This window comes from Salvelinus fontinalis, chromosome 3 (genome assembly GCF_029448725.1).
Source record: "Salvelinus fontinalis isolate EN_2023a chromosome 3, ASM2944872v1, whole genome shotgun sequence".
Lineage (NCBI taxonomy): Eukaryota > Metazoa > Chordata > Actinopteri > Salmoniformes > Salmonidae > Salvelinus > Salvelinus fontinalis.
In genome coordinates, this window is record NC_074667.1 from 68,652,306 (window position 1) to 68,669,088 (window position 16,783).

Consider the following 16,783-nt stretch of genomic DNA (forward strand, 5'->3'; position numbering starts at 1 on the left):
TTGAAAATCTGTTCCAAGTATTTCCATGCATAAAGTAAATTCAGAAAGTATTCAGACCCCTTAACTTTTCTCACATTTCGTTATTTTACAGTCTTATTCTAAAAGGGATTAAATTGTTTTCCCCCCCTCATCAGTCTACACACAATACCCCATAATGACATCACAATACCCCATAATGACATCACAATACTCCATAATGACAAAACAAAAACTGTGTTTTAGACATTTGTGCACAAAATAAATTCACATTTAAATTTACAGAAGTATTCAGTCCCTTTACTCAGTACATTTGGCAGCGACTACAGCCTACAAGCTTGGCACACCTGTATTTGGGGAGTTTCTCCCATTCTTCTCTGCAGATCCTCTCAAGTTCTGTACGCTTGGATGGGAGTGTCGTTGCACAGCTATTTTCAGGTCTTTCCAGAGATGTTCAATCAGGTTCAAGTCCGGGCTCTGACTGGGCCACTCAAGGACATTCAGAGACTTGTCCCGAAGCCACTCCTGCATTGTCTGTGTGCTTAGGGTCATGGTCCTGATGGAAGGTAAACCTTTGCCCCTGTCTGAGGTCCTGAGGGCTCTGGAGACGGTTTTCATCAAGGACCTCTCTGTACTTTTCTCTGTTCATCTTTCCCTCGATCCTGACTAGTTTCCAGTCCCTGCCGCTGAAAAACATCCCCACAGCATGATGCTGCCACCACCATGCTTCACCGTAGGGATGGTGCCAGGTTTCCTCCAGATTTGACGCTTGGCATTCAGGCCAATCTTGGTTTCATCAGACCAGAGAATCTTGTTTTTCCTATCTGAGAGTCCTTTATGTGCCTTTTGGCAAACTTCATGCGGGCTGTCATGTGCCTTTTACTAAGAAGTGGCTTCTGTCTGGCCACTCTACCATAAAGGCCTGATTGGTGGAGTGCTGCAGAGATGGTTGTCATTTTGGAAGGTTCTCTCATCTCCACAGAGGAATTCTTGCTTCTCGCGTTTTCACTTTGTCATTATGGGGTATTGTGTGTAGATTTTTAAAAATCAATTTTAGAATAAGGCTGTAAGGTCAAGGGGTCTGAATACTTTTTGAATGCACTGTAAATAGATACATTATATATGATCGTTTCCCAATGTATTTAAGGTTTGAAATCATTGTGTCTGTTCAATACTATCTGTTTGGGCTTCTTGAGGTCAATTTGCAGTGTAATTATTTGTAATTATGTTCAGGCACCCCAACCATCCGCTCAAGAAAAAAATCGACAAGTGGCTGATAATGTAGTTGGGGACCCTGTAATAAAAGTAAAGAAAGTAGACTTAAATGTATAGCTGTTGACACAGACAGCGCGGTAAAGAGCAGTTCTTTACCGTTCTATGCGTGATGTTTCCATCTGAACTGTTCTGATATGACTGTAAAGTAAGGTAACTTAATATACAGAGCTCTAATCCAATCGAATGGCGCCAACTGGACGACGTCTCCAGAATGAAGAGCACTTGTCCAATCAGAGAAAAGTGCCTAGCGTTGCACAGAACGAACCAATCGCGTTCTAGAGACTGAAATGTGAGCCAATTGGAAGCCTTCGTAGGTTGACGTGTTCATCAGGAAGCTTGGCAGAATCGGGACATTGCGTGCTCACATTACCGGCGTTGAGTCTAGCTTCTCATGTGTAGCTATCATTTTTTCGCTAGAGAGGTAGTTTTGTATCGTGACGTTTAGCTAGGTACATCTAGCTAAACTAGATTAAGTTAGTTATTAATCGTAAAATGTTGTGTTTGACTATTTTGTCGGTCGCCTTCGCAGCGCTGGCTTTGGTACCGAGCATTAGCGACGCTTTGAAAGATGGAGATTGTGAAGGTGGGTTGGTTTGTCTCATTTATGTCACTGTCGCTATGGATTTAGCTAGCTAGTTAGTCGTAGTTAAGTTTTATGGCAATCTACAATTCCATGCGGTGTCATTGGCAAGGATTCTTCGCCAAATAGCGCAGACGTTGGCTAGCCGGTTAGCTAGCTAACTATAATTCAATACTTTGAAATGTCTTTCAACGCGCTCCTAAATATGTTTCTTTGAAGAGAAGTATTGTAGCTGGCTGTGTCTCGCTAACTAGTACCTGTTAATTGCTCATTTGGACCTTGCCTTGTGCCCCAGCCAGGTCAGATATTGCCTGTGGTTTCTGTTGGTGAGGTAATATGCTCCCATGTTAAGCTATTTTTTCTCTGTTAGATGGGATAGCTGATACTTGACTGTCAATTGTTCAGGTTTGTCTAGGGCAGTGGTTCCCAAACTTGTTATAGTCCTGTACCCCTTTAAACATTCAACTCCCAGCTGCGTACCCCCTCTAGCCCCAGGTTCAGCGTACCCCCTCTAGCACCGGGGTCAGCGCACCCCCTCTAGCACCGGGTTCAGCGTACCCCCTCTAGCACCAGGTTCAGCGTACCCCCTCTAGCACCAGGGTCAGCGTACCCCCTCTAGCACCAGGGTCAGCGTACCCCCTCTAGCACTAGGGTCAGCGTACCCCCTCTAGCACCAGGGTCAGCGTACCCCCTCTAGCACCAGGGTCAGCGTACCCCCTCTAGCACCAGGGTCAGCGTACCCCCTCTAGCACCAGGGTCAGCGTACCCCCTCTAGCACCAGGGTCAGCGTACCCCCTCTAGCACCAGGGTCAGCGTACCCCCTCTAGCACCAGGGTCAGCCTACCCCCTCTAGCACTAGGGTCAACCTACCCCCTCTAGCACCAGGGTCAACCTACCCCCTCTAGCACCAGGGTCAGCGTACCCCCTCTAGCACCACGGTCAGCGTACCCCCTCTAGCACCAGGGTCAGCGTACCCCCTCTAGCACCAGGGTCAGCGTACCCCCTCTAGCACTAGGGTCAGCGCACTCTCAAATGTTGTTTTTTTGCCATCATTGTAAGCCTGCCACACACACACTATATGATACATTTATTAAACATAAGAATGAGTGAGTTTTTGTCACTACCCGGCTGGTGGAAGTGACAGAGCTCTTATAGGACCAGAGCACAATCAATATTTTCCTCTTTATTTAACCATCTTACATATAAAGTATTTTATTTGTATGTTGAACATTGTGAACGTTGGAAAATATAAATGGACTGTTTAAAAATGTGAAGATACTTTTTGGGGGGGTATTTAAATGTATTTTTTTATGTAACTCACATTTTTATTTGGCGTGCCCCCGTTGACATTGCGCATACCCCAGTCTAGTGTATTGGAACAGGCTGACCATAGTAGTCTGAGTTGTAAAACCTAACCTCCTATATATAATGTCGATAGTATTGCTGGAGTTACCCATTTTTTTGTTGTTGTTGTAAACCATCCGATTAGCAAACTGTTATATTAGTAAAGTGTAGGAATGCATTGCAAGTCATGCCATCTTTGTACACTCCTAACATCCTAATGTAATGATGATCATTCCTTGTTTTGTGTTGTTTCCTCCCTTTTGTCAGTGTGTGTGAGCTTCCTGGGAAGGTTATACCAGTCATTGCAAGACGACAAAGTTAAATTCGACAGCACAAACATCGAGAAGGCCCTCATCGAAACCTGCAAAGACGCCAAGGGCAAGGAAAACCGTTTTGTAAGTGATTTAGGCTAATATTTTAGTTTTAGTGTAATGTAAGTCTAGTCGATAAGTAGTTACATTGTGTCCTATCCAGATTATCTACTGGGTTTGTTGATTAATTGCTGTTATTTTCTTCCTGCTTGTACCCTAGTGTTACTACATTGGTGGAACAAATGACGCAGCCACCAAAATCCTCAACGAGATCTCCAAGCCCCTGAGCTACCACACACCAGTGGACAAGATCTGTGAGAAACTAAAGAAGAAGGACAGTCAGATCTGTGAACTGAAATACGGTAAGGGAACAAATGTAGACCCATCTCAGATGACTTGGTATGCAGGTATTTATAAGTTAAATCAGTACAGTACCGAACCACACTTAAGTTGTTTAACATAATGATGAAGAAGATACTCTGTATGGTACACAGTCTATGTCTATATACATATACACTGCTCAAAAAAATAAAGGGAACACTTAAACAACACAATGTAACTCCAAGTCAATCACACTTCTGTGAAATCAAACTGTCCACTTAGGAAGCAACACAAATTTCACATGCTGTTGTGCAAATGGAATAGACAACAGGTGGAAATTATAGGCACTTAGCAAGACACCCCCAATAAAGGAGTGGTTCTGCAGGTGGTGACCACAGACCATATCTCAGTTCCTATGCTTCCTGGCTGATGTTTTGGTCACTTTTGAATGCTGGCGGTGCTTTCACTCTAGTGGTAGCATGAGACGGAGTCTACAACCCACACAAGTGGCTCAGGTAGTGCAGCTCATCCAGGATGGCACATCAATGCGAGCTGTGGCAAGAAGGTTTGTTGTGTCTGTCAGCGTAGTGTCCAGAGCATGGAGGCGCTACCAGGAGACAGGCCAGTACATCAGGAGACGTGGAGGAGGCCGTAGGAGGGCAACAACTCAGCAGCAGAACCGCTACCTCCGCCTTTGAGCAGGAGGAGCACTGCCAGAGCCCTGCAAAATGACCTCCAGCAGGCCACAAATGTGCATGTGTCTGCTCAAACGGTCAGAAACAGACTCCATGAGGGTGGTATGAGGTCCCGACGTCCACAGGTGGGGGTTGTGCTTACAGCAATTTCGCCACTGGCGCCCTGTGCTCTTCACAGATGAAAGCAGGTTCACACTGAGCACATGTGACAGAGTCTGGAGACGCCGTGGAGAACGTTCTGCTGCCTGCAACATCCTCCAGCATGACCGGTTTGGCGGTGGGTCAGTCATGGTGTGGGGTGGCATTTCTTTGTGGGGCCGCACAGCCCTCCATGTGCTCGCCAGAGGTAGCCTGACTGTCATTAGGTACCGAGATGAGATCCTCAGACCCCTTGTGTGACCATACGCTGACACATGCACGGCCTGCTGGAGGTCATTTTGCAGAGCTCTGGCAGTGCACCTCCTTGCACAAAGGCGGAGGTAGCGGTCCTGCTGCTGGGTTGTTGCCCTCCTACGGCCTCCTCCACGTCTCCTGATGTACTGGCCTGTCTCCTGGTAGCGCCTCCATGCACTGGACACTACGCTGACAGACACAGCAAACCTTTTTGCCACAGCTCGCATTGATGTGCCATCCTGGATGAGCTGCACTACCTGAGCCACTTGTGTGGGTTGTAGACTCCGTCTCATGCTACCACTAGAGTGAAAGCACCGCCAGCATTCAAAAGTGACCAAAACATCAGCCAGGAAGCATAGGAACTGAGAAGTGGTCTGTGGTCACCACCTGCAGAACCATTCCTTTATTGGGGGGTGTCTTGCTAATTGCCTATAATTTCCACCTTTTGTCTATTCCATTTGCACAACAACATGTGAAATTTATTGTCAATCAGTGTTGCTTCCTAAGTGGACAGTTTGATTTCACAGAAGTGTGATTGACTTGGAGTAACATTGTGTTATTTAAGTGTTCCCTTTTATTTTTTTGAGCAGTGTATATATAAATGTATACATGCATGTTATTCAGTCATTACACCCACACTGCCTCAGCGAGCGTCTGTGTGGCCAGGCGCTAAAATAGAACTTCTATATGTGATGCTCAACGCGATGCCAGTCGGACCTCTCCCATCTCCTCATTGTTTTTTAGGAGCATATACCCACGTGGGTGATTTGAAAGATGACCTGACGTCCACACTGCAGTTGTTGTAGTAATGCACCGTAAAGATGGTTGCCAACTGCCATATAAAGTCCAAAGAAATGTAAAAAAAAAAAATGAAGCCTGAGGAAGGAAAAAGATGACGTGAAAATAATTCCTTTTACCGTTTTATCTGTGGATTAATTGTCAGAGTAGAGGACCTTGTGCATTTCAGGTTAAATAACAACCCAATGTTTATATCCCTGGACAAATTAGCTAGCAACAGCAAGCTAGCTAGATAAGTTGCCATAAATATTTAATGCTTTTCGACCTGTCCCCAAATATGTATATAATTGGTTCAGAGTTTGTTTTGATATTTCAACCAGCGTGTCCTGATCGCTTCTGGTGTAAGTTAAACAAAATCAACGTTCGCACGATGGCACGCTCGCGTCCAGTTTGGTCAGCTTGTTAGATAATGGTTTGTGGATCATGCTTAGTCAAAAACTTTGTACTATGTAGGCCTATGGCTATTTCCCAACCCCCTTCTGGCGTAGTACAAGTTATTTACATACACAAACACAGGTGAGGACTGATTTTCCATGTCATCACCATACCTGGGTGGGGGGGGGGTTGACTCTATTTCCACAGTGAAATTTCACCTCTCTTCTTGAAACGTGAAGAGACTCTGCACACTGCATTCTACTGTTAATCACACGGCATAGAATGCAGAGTCTCGTTTAACATCTTTTGATATCAGCACCTGCTAAGAGACAATTCATATTTGTATGTAACAGGTGTCACTGTGTGTCTTAACGAAAGCCTATAGCTTCATTCTTTCATCTCCAATCCTCTACCACACACACTTGGTCCCCGTCCCCCCCCTGTTCTTAGCCAGTTAAACCACTGAAATGCTAGCAGGATCTGTTAAAGATGGAATTCCCCCCCCCCCCCTCTGCAGACAAACAGCTGGACCTGAGCACGGTAGATCTGAAGAAGCTGAAGGTGAAGGACTTGAAGAAGATCCTGGAGGTGTGGGAAGAGTCATGTAAAGGCTGTGCCGAGAAGTCCGACTACATCCGCAAAATCGATGAACTCATGCCCAAGTACGCACCCAACGATGCTAAAGCACGGAGGGAACTGTAACCAGAGGGAGAAGGGGGGGGGGGGGGGGGTGCAGACCTGGGATTATATTCAGTGTCTCAAAGTAGACATGTTGATCTAGGATCAGTTTTGCCTTTTTTTTTTAAATCTTTTTTTGTTGTTGATCGTACTGAATAAGACTGTATCAAGCATCTCGATTAGGAGTGTTGATTTAGGATCAGGTCCCCCCCGTCCCCGTCATTTTATTCTTTGTGATCTAAATGCCAAATCTAATCCGAGATCAGCACTCCTACTCTGAGACACTTTGGTCTGAATACCAAGTTGCACCCTAGTCCTTATACAGTGCACTACCTTTGACCAGTGCCCAGTGGGGAGTATGGTTCCATTTGGGATACTGCCTTTGTTTATACAGGCCCTGGGGAAGGGGTTTTGGTGGTCCTGAGAGGGTATTTTGTGGTGGGTAATGTTCGCTGTGCGGTATATGAACCACCTGTCAGTCTGTACATGACCTATTTTTTTGTTGTTTTAATTAAGGGATATACTTTTTTTCAAATTTGTCTTAATTAATAACGGTATAATCAAATATAACAGGTGTGGACAAGCTCATATGCAGAAGGTCCTAGACAGTGGGTATAGTAAGACACCTGATTCTACTATTCAACTAATCATCAAATCGAGACCTTGATTTATACCCTCTACAAATAAGCTTCGCCACACCCCTGAAATATATATATTTTTTAAGAGAAGATAAAACTATTGAAATGTGCTTTTGTTTCACACAACCTTACATTTTTGTTACAAAATGTTCTGTACTTTTTCATTAAAATATGAAAACAAGGTGTCCAGAAGTCATGGTGATTTAATCGTCAATGCTGGTAGTATCATCACACATGGTCATAAATATCTAACTTGGCATGAGTGTTTTATACTGAACAAAACATATATTTGCAACATGTAGTAAAAGATCCCAGGAATGTTCCATATGCACAAAAAGCTTATTTCTTTCAAATTTTGTGCACAAATTTGTTTACATCTCTGTTAGTCAACATTTCTCCTTTGCCAAGATAATCCATCCACCTGACAGGTGTGTCATATCAAGAAGCGAATTAAATAGTATGAGCATACACAGGTGCACCTTGTGCTGGGAACAATAAAAGGCCTCTCAAATATGCAGTTTTGTCACACAACACAATGCCACAGATGTCTCAAGCGTTGAAGGAGTGTGCAATTTGCCATGCTGACTGCAGGAATGCACCAGAGTTGTTACCAGAATTTAATGTTCATTTCTCTATCATAAGCTGCCTCAGTTTTAGAGAATTTGTCAGTCTGTCCAACTGGCCTCACAACCACTGACCAAGTGTATGGTGTTGTGTGGGTGAGCGGTTTGCTAATGTCAGTGTTGTGAGCAAAGTGCCCCATGGTGGCGGTGGAGTTATGGTATGGGCAAGCATAAGCTACGGACAATGAACACGATTGCATTTTATTGAAGGCAATTTGAATGCACAAAAAAAATTACTTGACTAAATTGTGAGGCCCATTTTTTTTTTTAAAGGTATCTATGATCACAGATGCATATCTGTATTCACAGAAATGTGAAATCTATAGATTAGGACGTAATTTATTTATTTCAATCGACAGATTTCCTCATATGAACTGTAAAATCTGTGAAATTGTTGCATGTTGCATTTATATTTTAGTTCAGTATAATTCAAAATGCATGTGAAGCATTTTCTATTTAACATGTGATCATTTCTAATTTCCATAGCACACATACAAATTCCTTATCTAATTTGTGTCATATATTTGCAAGACTTTGGGTGATCAGTATCTGTTCCGCATGACGTCACTAGCCCTGCGGCTACGTCGACTCAAACCCCTCCCATTGGCGGAACGTGTACATTCCTTTTGTCCAAGATGGCGGAGTTGACACAGGTTCACTGATTCTAAATATGTTTTTAAACGCGTTTATACTTTTATTTCGGAATACATGCAAAGTCTTTAACGTCGCGAACATTAGTTACAAGTTACTAACGTCCGTTTAAGTGTAACGTCTCCCAAAACTAAGGAATTTGCTTCCAGATCGGATTTTTTTTTCTGCAGACACTGACTGGCTGGCTAGCTAGTTAGCTAAAAAGTTTGGGCATCGTTTGAAAATGAAGCGACAGGCCGGGAGGGACACCAGTCCTAGTAGGACTTTAGCGAAACGAATACGGGAAAGAGAGCGGGCCCGGGACGGGGCACGGAGAGAGGACCTGCCGCTCCCACCACTTGCTTTGCTGCTCGCTGAAAGCGGGAGGCAACATGCTCGGAGTAGGAGCAGGGAACGAGAAAAGACACGGCTTCGGGAGGAGCGTGGAGGCGCCGGAGACCACCTCCACCACCGACAACAACACCACGACCTCGGTCTCATCGGCCGACCCCTTCTCCGGACTACAGCCGTCCTGCCTAAAGGCAAAGCAGCAGCCGAACTACTGGGCCTCAGGGGGGGACCGGGGGGGACTGTGGAATACAAATCGTTGCTCATTAGCAATCTCGGCTCGGTGCTATCTGACGAGCACGTTGAAGACGGACTGTTTCACGAGTTTAAAAAGTTTGGGGACGTTAGTGTGAAACTCTCACACACTCCAGAACTAGGCCGAGTCGCCTACGTCAATTTCCGGCACCCGGAGGACGCTAAAGAGGCCAGGCATGCCAAAACCAGGTTAGTACTCTATGACCGCCCCCTCAAAGTAGAGCCCATGTACGTCCGGCGGCGCAGCTGCACGCCGCCGGATATGGGCTATGTTCCCATCCATGACGCCCCATATCCCTCTTATAGACAGAGGTCCCTCTCCCCCTGCGCTGGAGTTAGTAGTATCGGAGATATCCGACCACCAAGACATTACCATGTAGAGGGACTGGGACTGAGCAGAGAGAGGGAGAGGATCTTAGATTACTATGGGATGTTAGACGAGAGGGGACGGCCATATGGACTGCCAGTACCTGAGTATGATGACATAAAACCAGAGGATGATGCGAGGGCGTGCAGGAACTTGTTCATAGGCAACCTGGATCACAACGTCACCGAGGGCGAGCTGAGGAGAGGCTTCGATAAGTACGGCATCATCGAGGAAGTTGTGATTAAACGACCGGCGCGTGGTCAGGGGGGAGCCTACGCTTTCCTCAAATTCCAGAACTTAGACATGGCTCACCGGGCTAAGGTAACCATGCAGGGCCGCGTGATTGGCGGGAACCCGGTGAAGATAGGCTACGGTAAGGCCAACCCTACCACCAGACTTTGGGTAGGCGGGCTGGGACCCAGCAATTCCCTGGCAGCCCTGGCCAGAGAGTTTGACCGTTTTGGCAGCATCCGGAACATAGACTATGCGAAAGGGGATAGTTTTGCCTACATTCAGTATGAGAGCATAGATGCCTCCCATGCTGCATGTACTCAGATGAGAGGATTCCCTCTAGGAGGCCCAGAGAGGAGGCTGAGGGTGGACTTTGCCAAGGCTGAGGAGCCCCTGCCTCGTAGTTACCCAACAGAATACCAGCCCCCTGTGCCTCTACCTGCCCACCTGGACCTGCTGAGGCTTCGCGACCGTAGCCTGGAGAGAGAGCTACGCGCCCGGGACCGCTCGCCCCCCTCCCACGCCCTGTTCACCCAGCGGGAGAGAGAGAGAGCTATGCTGGACAGGGGGGACAGAGAGTTCACCTCTCCAACAAATAGCCTGGAGCGCAGGGGGGGTGAAGCATTTGGGGGGTCTCGTGGTGGCCGAGGGGACCGGGCAGCCCGGAGCCGAAGCAGAGAGCGCTGGCTGAAGGAGAGGGACGCAGAGCGGGCTGGGACGGAGAGACGCAGACGCAGGTCCCTCTCCCTTGACGGACCCTCTCAGGAGAAGGAGAGGGGCATGTCCAAGGTGAGAGGAAGAGCAGGATCAGCTTCTCCAGAGGACAGCCCAGACAGAGCCAGGGTCCGGGCCCCAGACTCTACCACCGAGCCAAGGGGACAGAGCCCTGACAGCAGCCGCCACTCCAACGAGGACCGGGTCGGCCAGGACGGCCACGAGACGTCCTCCAGCCGGAACCGCCACAAGAAGACTGGAGGAGACAGAGAGAAGGACCGTGACCGCAACCACCGGGCCAGTGACACAAACCACACCTCCGACACACTTAATAAAGACCCCAGAACACCCAGCATGCTGTCGGAGTGTGCCACCACCCTCAGCAAAGCCTGGCACGGTCACTTCACCCTGAAGAACTCCTGCTTCCCCACTAACATGCACCTGCTGGAGGGAGGCTCCGGGTTCTTCCACTCTGTCATGAAGGACAACCAGGCCAAGGGGAAACTGACCCAGCTGAAGATCGCCCAGCGACTGAGGATGGATCAGACCAGGTTGAACGAGGTCACCAGGAGGATCAAACATGGTGGCTCCGAGGGCTACGCTGTTCTCCTGGCCCTCCAGGACCCCGTCGACCGCGAGGCCCCTCCACCTGAACCAGGCCTACAGATCAGACTCCTCCGTCACCTGGTCACCTACCTGAGAAACAAGGAGGCTGCAGGAGTGATCAGTCTACCAGTAGGTGGGGCTAAAGGGGGGTGCAAGGGAGGTATGCTGTACGCCTTCCCTCCCTGTGACTTCTCCCAGCAGTTTCTCCAGAGTGCACATCGGACTTTGGGGAATCTGGATGAAGAGCACCTGGTGGTTGTTATTGTTAACGACTCTGCCTAACTTAGACACAAGACACCTCTTTATGGTGTTGGCTGTCAATGTTATTACACCCGCGTTAACAACAGACAGCTGTCAGTAGGGCTGGGAATTGTCAGGGACCTCGCCGCACTTAGTTGCCGATATGTATTGTGATTCTCACGATTCTATTTTTTATTGTGATTCTCACGATTCTATTTGTATTGTGATTCTCACGATTCTATTTGTATTGTGATTCTCACGATTCTATTTGTATTGTGATTCTCACGATTCTATTTGTATTGTGATTCTCACGATTCTATTTGTATTGTGATTCTCACGATTCTATTTGTATTGTGATTCTCACGATTCTATTTGTATTGTGATTCTCACGATTCTATTTGTATTGTGATTCTCACGATTCTACTTGTATTGTGATTCTCACGATTCTACTTGTATTGTGAGTCTCACGATTCTACATGTATTGTGATTCTCACGATTCTATTTGTATTGTGATTCTCACGATTCTATTTGTATTGTGATTCTCACGATTCTACATGTATTGTGAGTCTCACGATTCTACATGTATTGTGATTCTCACGATTCTATTTGTATTGTGATTCTCACGATTCTATTTGTATTGTGATTCTCACGATTCTATTTTTTATTGTGATTCTCACGATTCTATTTTTTATTGTGATTCTCACGATTCTATTTGTATTGTGATTCTCACGATTCTATTTGTATTGTGATTCTCACGATTCTATTTGTATTGTGATTCGATACTGTGATTTCGTTGCGATTCGATGTTCCAATCATATTGCACACACCATATGTCTGCTGCAGAGGGACAAGAGAGAGAGCCAGGAGATAAAGACTTTTGGTCAATCATGGAAATAAAAGTGCTAAAAAAACAAATGGACTCCCAATTTAAAAAGAAGATGGAGAACAACATTATGAAGGAAAAATACTGGATTTTTTTTTGTGCCGGGACAGCCAACCAACTAGCACTAAACTAACATTACGAGATTGTCAAAATGTATACGATATGTCGTCAAATAATATCCCAATATGTAACTAGATTTTTTTTTAACTAAGACACAGGTGGTGTTGGGGGCTATCAGTGTCTCTGTGGGGGTGTTGGTGGCTATCAGTGTCTCTGTGGGGGTGTTGGTGGCTATCACTGTCTCTATGGGGGTGTTGGTGGCTATCAGTGTCTCTGTGGGGGTGTTGGTGGCTATCAGTGTCTCTATGGGGGTGTTGGTGGCTATCACTGTCTCTATGGGGGTGTTGGTGGCTATCACTGTCTCTATGGGGGTGTTGGTGGCTATCAGTGTCTCTGTGGGGGTGTTGGTGGCTATCAGTGTCTCTGTGGGGGTGTTGGTGGCTATCAGTGTCTCTATGGGGGTGTTGGTAGCTATCAGTGTGTCTATGGGGGTGTTGGTGGCTATCAGTGTCTCTATGGGGGTGTTGGTAGCTATCAGTGTCTCTGTGGTGGTGTTGGTGGCTATCATTGTCTCTGTGGGGGTGTTGGTGGCTATCAGTTTCTCTATGGGGGTGTTGGTGGCTATCAGTGTCTCTGTGGGGGTGTTGGTGACTATCAGTGTCTCTATGGTGGTGTTGGTGTCTATCAGTGTCTCTATGGGGGTGTTGGTGGCTATCACTGTCTCTATGGGGGTGTTGGTGGCTATCAGTGTCTCTATGGGGGTGTTATAGGGACTGAGTGGCTATGATCTTCTATAACACTTCTGATCGCTCACCCATCACCACCACATGGTGTACCTATCCCCCTTCCAGACTGTCTGTGTCTGTATAGGGGGCCACACAGTGAACACACTGAAGCCACCCCTAGAGGACGTGATTGTTTGGCCGTCTCTCGATGTCGCTACTTCCCATGTACAAACGGAGACAGAGCTGTGTCTCTCCAAACATGGGCACTTCTGACTCTTTGAGACAGACTCTCGGAGGTCAGGCAGACATGATTTGTATATAGTCTCGTGCGTTAGTGAAACACGACTAGTGAAACACGACTAGTGGGATTGTTGTTCATACATACTGTTGTATATTTTTTTTTCATGTGGAATTGACCAAGCAGTTTATCTGGCTACTTCCACAGCGGTAGTATAATTCACATGATGATTGTTTTGCATGTGTGACTTATTTTTCTTCTGTTTTTTATTGAACCATTCCTGAAGGTCCCATGTTTGTCTTTTTTTTTTTTTGAGAGAGAATGGTGTGCTCTAATTGGCTGTTGCATGCAGTTGTTTTTCTACAGATTCTACCGTGCGGCTGGTGTTCTGCTGCCGTTGATTTGCCGTTGATTTGAGACCGTTTTTGTTTTTAAATACTGTTTCAGCTCACAGATATTATTTCTTAATAGTTCTGTCTTTGTTCCTAATGTGATATTTTCACGTTCCATTACTGGTATGTTTAGCCCTTTTTTTAAAAGCGTTTTAATACACTATCCACCTTTACAATGTACTGAATGAGCCTATAGCCTATTTGCATGTGATTTGAACTCTCTAGTGTGATTTGCTGTAAGGCAGAATGGATTGTAATCTACCTCTACAATTATTTTAGTCAGTTGTTTTTTTGTAAAATATTTTTTTTTTTTAAATCACAAACATACAATGCAAATGATACCCCACCCTCTTGATCTTTGTTGGAGTCGGTTTATTATTATTATTACAATGTATTATGTCTCCCAGCAGTTTCTTAGATCAGAACGTGTCACAACACTAAAAATACACTTTAAAAAATATATATGTATTTTACCAGTTGAGGTGAATTGAATTATTCGTATTTTTTTTTAAACATTTTGACTCACGGGTATTTATATTAGAGAGAACACCAAAACCTGTCTGTTTCAATGATAATTATGGTCATTTTAATGTAGATTTGAAGAAAGACAACCATCACCTGAAATAATGGAACAGGAAGTCGAATGGTTTGACGGAAAGTCGTATGTGCGTCCCAAATGGAACCCTATTCCCTACATAGTGCACTACTTTAGACCAGAGCCCTATGGCACCCTATTCCCTATATAGTGCACTACTTTAGACCAGAGCCCTATAGAACCCTTTTCCCTACATAGTACACTAATTGTTTTGGGTAGAGCACTGGTCAGAAGTAGTCTACTGTGTAGAGAATAGGGTGCTATTTTTAGGATGCATCCTTTGTCACTACATGATGTGAGACTGGTGTTAGACTCTACTGCCGTGTGAAGTTCCTTTAAACTGGTGTTACTCTACTGCTGTGTGAAGTTCCTTTAAACTGGTGTTAGACTCTACTGCCGTGTGAAGTTCCTTTAAACTGGTGTTAGACTCTACTGCCGTGTGAAGTTACTTTAAACTGGTGTTACTCTACTGCTGTGTGAAGTTCCTTTAAACTGGTGTTAGACTCTACTGCCGTGTGAAGTTCCTTTAAACTGATGTTAGACTCTACTGCCGTGTGAAGTTACTTTAAACTGGTGTTAGACTCTACTGCCGTGTGAAGTTACTTTAAACTGGTGTTACTCTACTGCTGTGTGAAATTCCTTTAAACTGGTGTTAGACTCTACTGCCGTGTGAAGTTCCTTTAAACTGATGTTAGACTCTACTGCCGTGTGAAGTTACTTTAAACTGCTGTGTGTGAAGTTCCTTTAAACTGGTGTTAAACTCTACTGCCGTGTGAAGTTACTTTAAACTGCTGTTAGACTCTACTGCCGTGTGAAGTTCCTTTAAACTGCTGTTAGACTCTACTGCCGTGTGAAGTTCCTTTAAACTGCTGTTAGACTCTACTGCCGTGTGAAGTTCCTTTAAACTGGTGTTACTCTACTGCCGTGTGAAGTTCCTTTAAACTGGTGTTACTCTACTGCCGTGTGAAATTCCTTTAAACTGGTGTTAGACTCTACTGCCGTGTGAAGTTCCTTTAAACTGCTGTTAGACTCTACTGCCGTGTGAAGTTCCTTTAAACTGGTGTTAGACTCTACTGCCGTGTGAAGTTCCTTTAAACTGCTGTTAGACTCTACTGCCGTGTGAAGTTCCTTTAAACCACCAATAGAGAATGAGAAGTATGGTTTGTTTATTATTCTGTCATGTGTGATGCTAGCCAATCACACCACAGTGAGGAGGAGTCTATATGACTATATCAGTGAGGAGGGGTAGTAGTCTATATGACTACAGAGGAGGGGTAGTAGTCTATATGACTACAGTGGAGGGGTAGTAGTCTATATGACTACATCAGTGAGGAGGGGTAGTAGTCTATATGACTACAGAGGAGGGGTAGTAGTCTATATGACTACAGAGGAGGGGTAGTAGTCTATATGACTACAGAGGAGGGGTAGTAGTCTATATGACTACAGAGGAGGGGTAGTAGTCTATATGACTACAGAGGAGGGGTAGTAGTCTATATGACTACAGAGGAGGGGTAGTAGTCTATATGACTACAGAGGAGGGGTAGTAGTCTAAATGACTACAGAGGAGGGGTAGTAGTCTAAATGACTACAGAGGAGGGGTAGTAGTCTATATGACTACAGAGGAGGGGTAGTAGTCTATATGACTACAGAGGAGGGGTAGTAGTCTATATGACTACAGAGGAGGGGTAGTAGTCAATATGACTATATCAGTGAGGAGGGGTAGTAGTCTATATGACTACAGAGGAGGGGTAGTAGTCTATATGACTACAGAGGAGGGGTAATAGTCTATATGACTACAGAGGGGTAGTAGTCTATATGACTACAGAGGGGTAGTAGTCTATATGACTACAGAGGAGGGGTAGTAGTCTATATGACTACAGAGGAGGGGTAGTAGTCTATATGACTACATCAGTGAGGAGGGGTAGTAGTCTATATGACTACAGAGGAGGGGTAGTAGTCTATATGACTACAGAGGAGGGGTAGTAGTCTATATGACTACAGAGGAGGGGTAGTAGTCAATATGACTACATCAGTGAGGAGGGGTAGTAGTCTATATGACTACAGAGGAGGGGTAGTAGTCTATATGACTACAGAGGAGGGGTAATAGTCTATATGACTACAGAGGAGGGGTAGTAGTCTATATGACTACAGAGGAGGGATAGTAGTCTATATGACTACATCAGTGAGGAGGGGTAGTAGTCTATATGACTACATCAGTGAGGAGGGGTAGTAGTCTATATGACTACAGAGGAGGGGTAGTAGTCTATATGACTACATCAGTGAGGAAGGGTAATAGTCTATATGACTACAGAGGGGTAGTAGTCTATATGACTACAGAGGAGGGGTAGTAGTCTATATGACTACATCAGTGAGGAGGGGTAGTAGTCTATATGACTACATCAGTGAGGAGGGGTAGTAGTCTTTATGACTACAGAGGAGGGGTAGTAGTCTATATGACTACAGAGGAGGGGTAGTAGTCTATATGACTACAG

The 16,783-nt window shown here is 45.3% G+C and overlaps 2 protein-coding genes across 2 annotated transcripts; both read left to right on the forward strand.

The window, feature by feature from the left end:
- Positions 1 to 1,587: 1,587 nt before the first annotated feature.
- On the forward strand, positions 1,588 to 7,569 carry LOC129851370 (mesencephalic astrocyte-derived neurotrophic factor-like). The gene is made up of 4 exons (XM_055917873.1): positions 1,588 to 1,834; positions 3,443 to 3,570; positions 3,707 to 3,848; positions 6,586 to 7,569. Exons 1-4 carry the CDS (start codon positions 1,744 to 1,746, stop codon positions 6,768 to 6,770), a joined length of 546 nt encoding a protein of 181 aa, XP_055773848.1. The 5' UTR covers positions 1,588 to 1,743; the 3' UTR covers positions 6,771 to 7,569.
- Positions 7,570 to 8,625: 1,056 nt separating this feature from the next.
- Positions 8,626 to 15,403, forward strand: LOC129851371 (putative RNA-binding protein 15B). The gene has a single exon (XM_055917874.1). It carries the CDS (start codon positions 8,882 to 8,884, stop codon positions 11,438 to 11,440), a length of 2,559 nt encoding a protein of 852 aa, XP_055773849.1. The 5' UTR covers positions 8,626 to 8,881; the 3' UTR covers positions 11,441 to 15,403.
- The last annotated feature ends 1,380 nt before the right edge of the window (positions 15,404 to 16,783 follow it).

What these genes read in the sequence shown, in the direction of transcription:
- LOC129851371 (XM_055917874.1), top strand. Translation starts at nt 8,882, where the DNA reads ATGAAGCGACAGGCCGGGAGGGACACCAGTCCTAGTAGGACTTTAGCG.
- LOC129851370 (XM_055917873.1), top strand. Translation starts at nt 1,744, where the DNA reads ATGTTGTGTTTGACTATTTTGTCGGTCGCCTTCGCAGCGCTGGCTTTG. An exon ending in GAAAGATGGAGATTGTGAAG is followed by an intron (nt 1,835 to 3,442) that starts GTGGGTTGGTTT and finishes CCCTTTTGTCAG; the next exon opens with TGTGTGTGAGCTTCCTGGGA. An exon ending in GATCTGTGAACTGAAATACG is followed by an intron (nt 3,849 to 6,585) that starts GTAAGGGAACAA and finishes CCCCCTCTGCAG; the next exon opens with ACAAACAGCTGGACCTGAGC.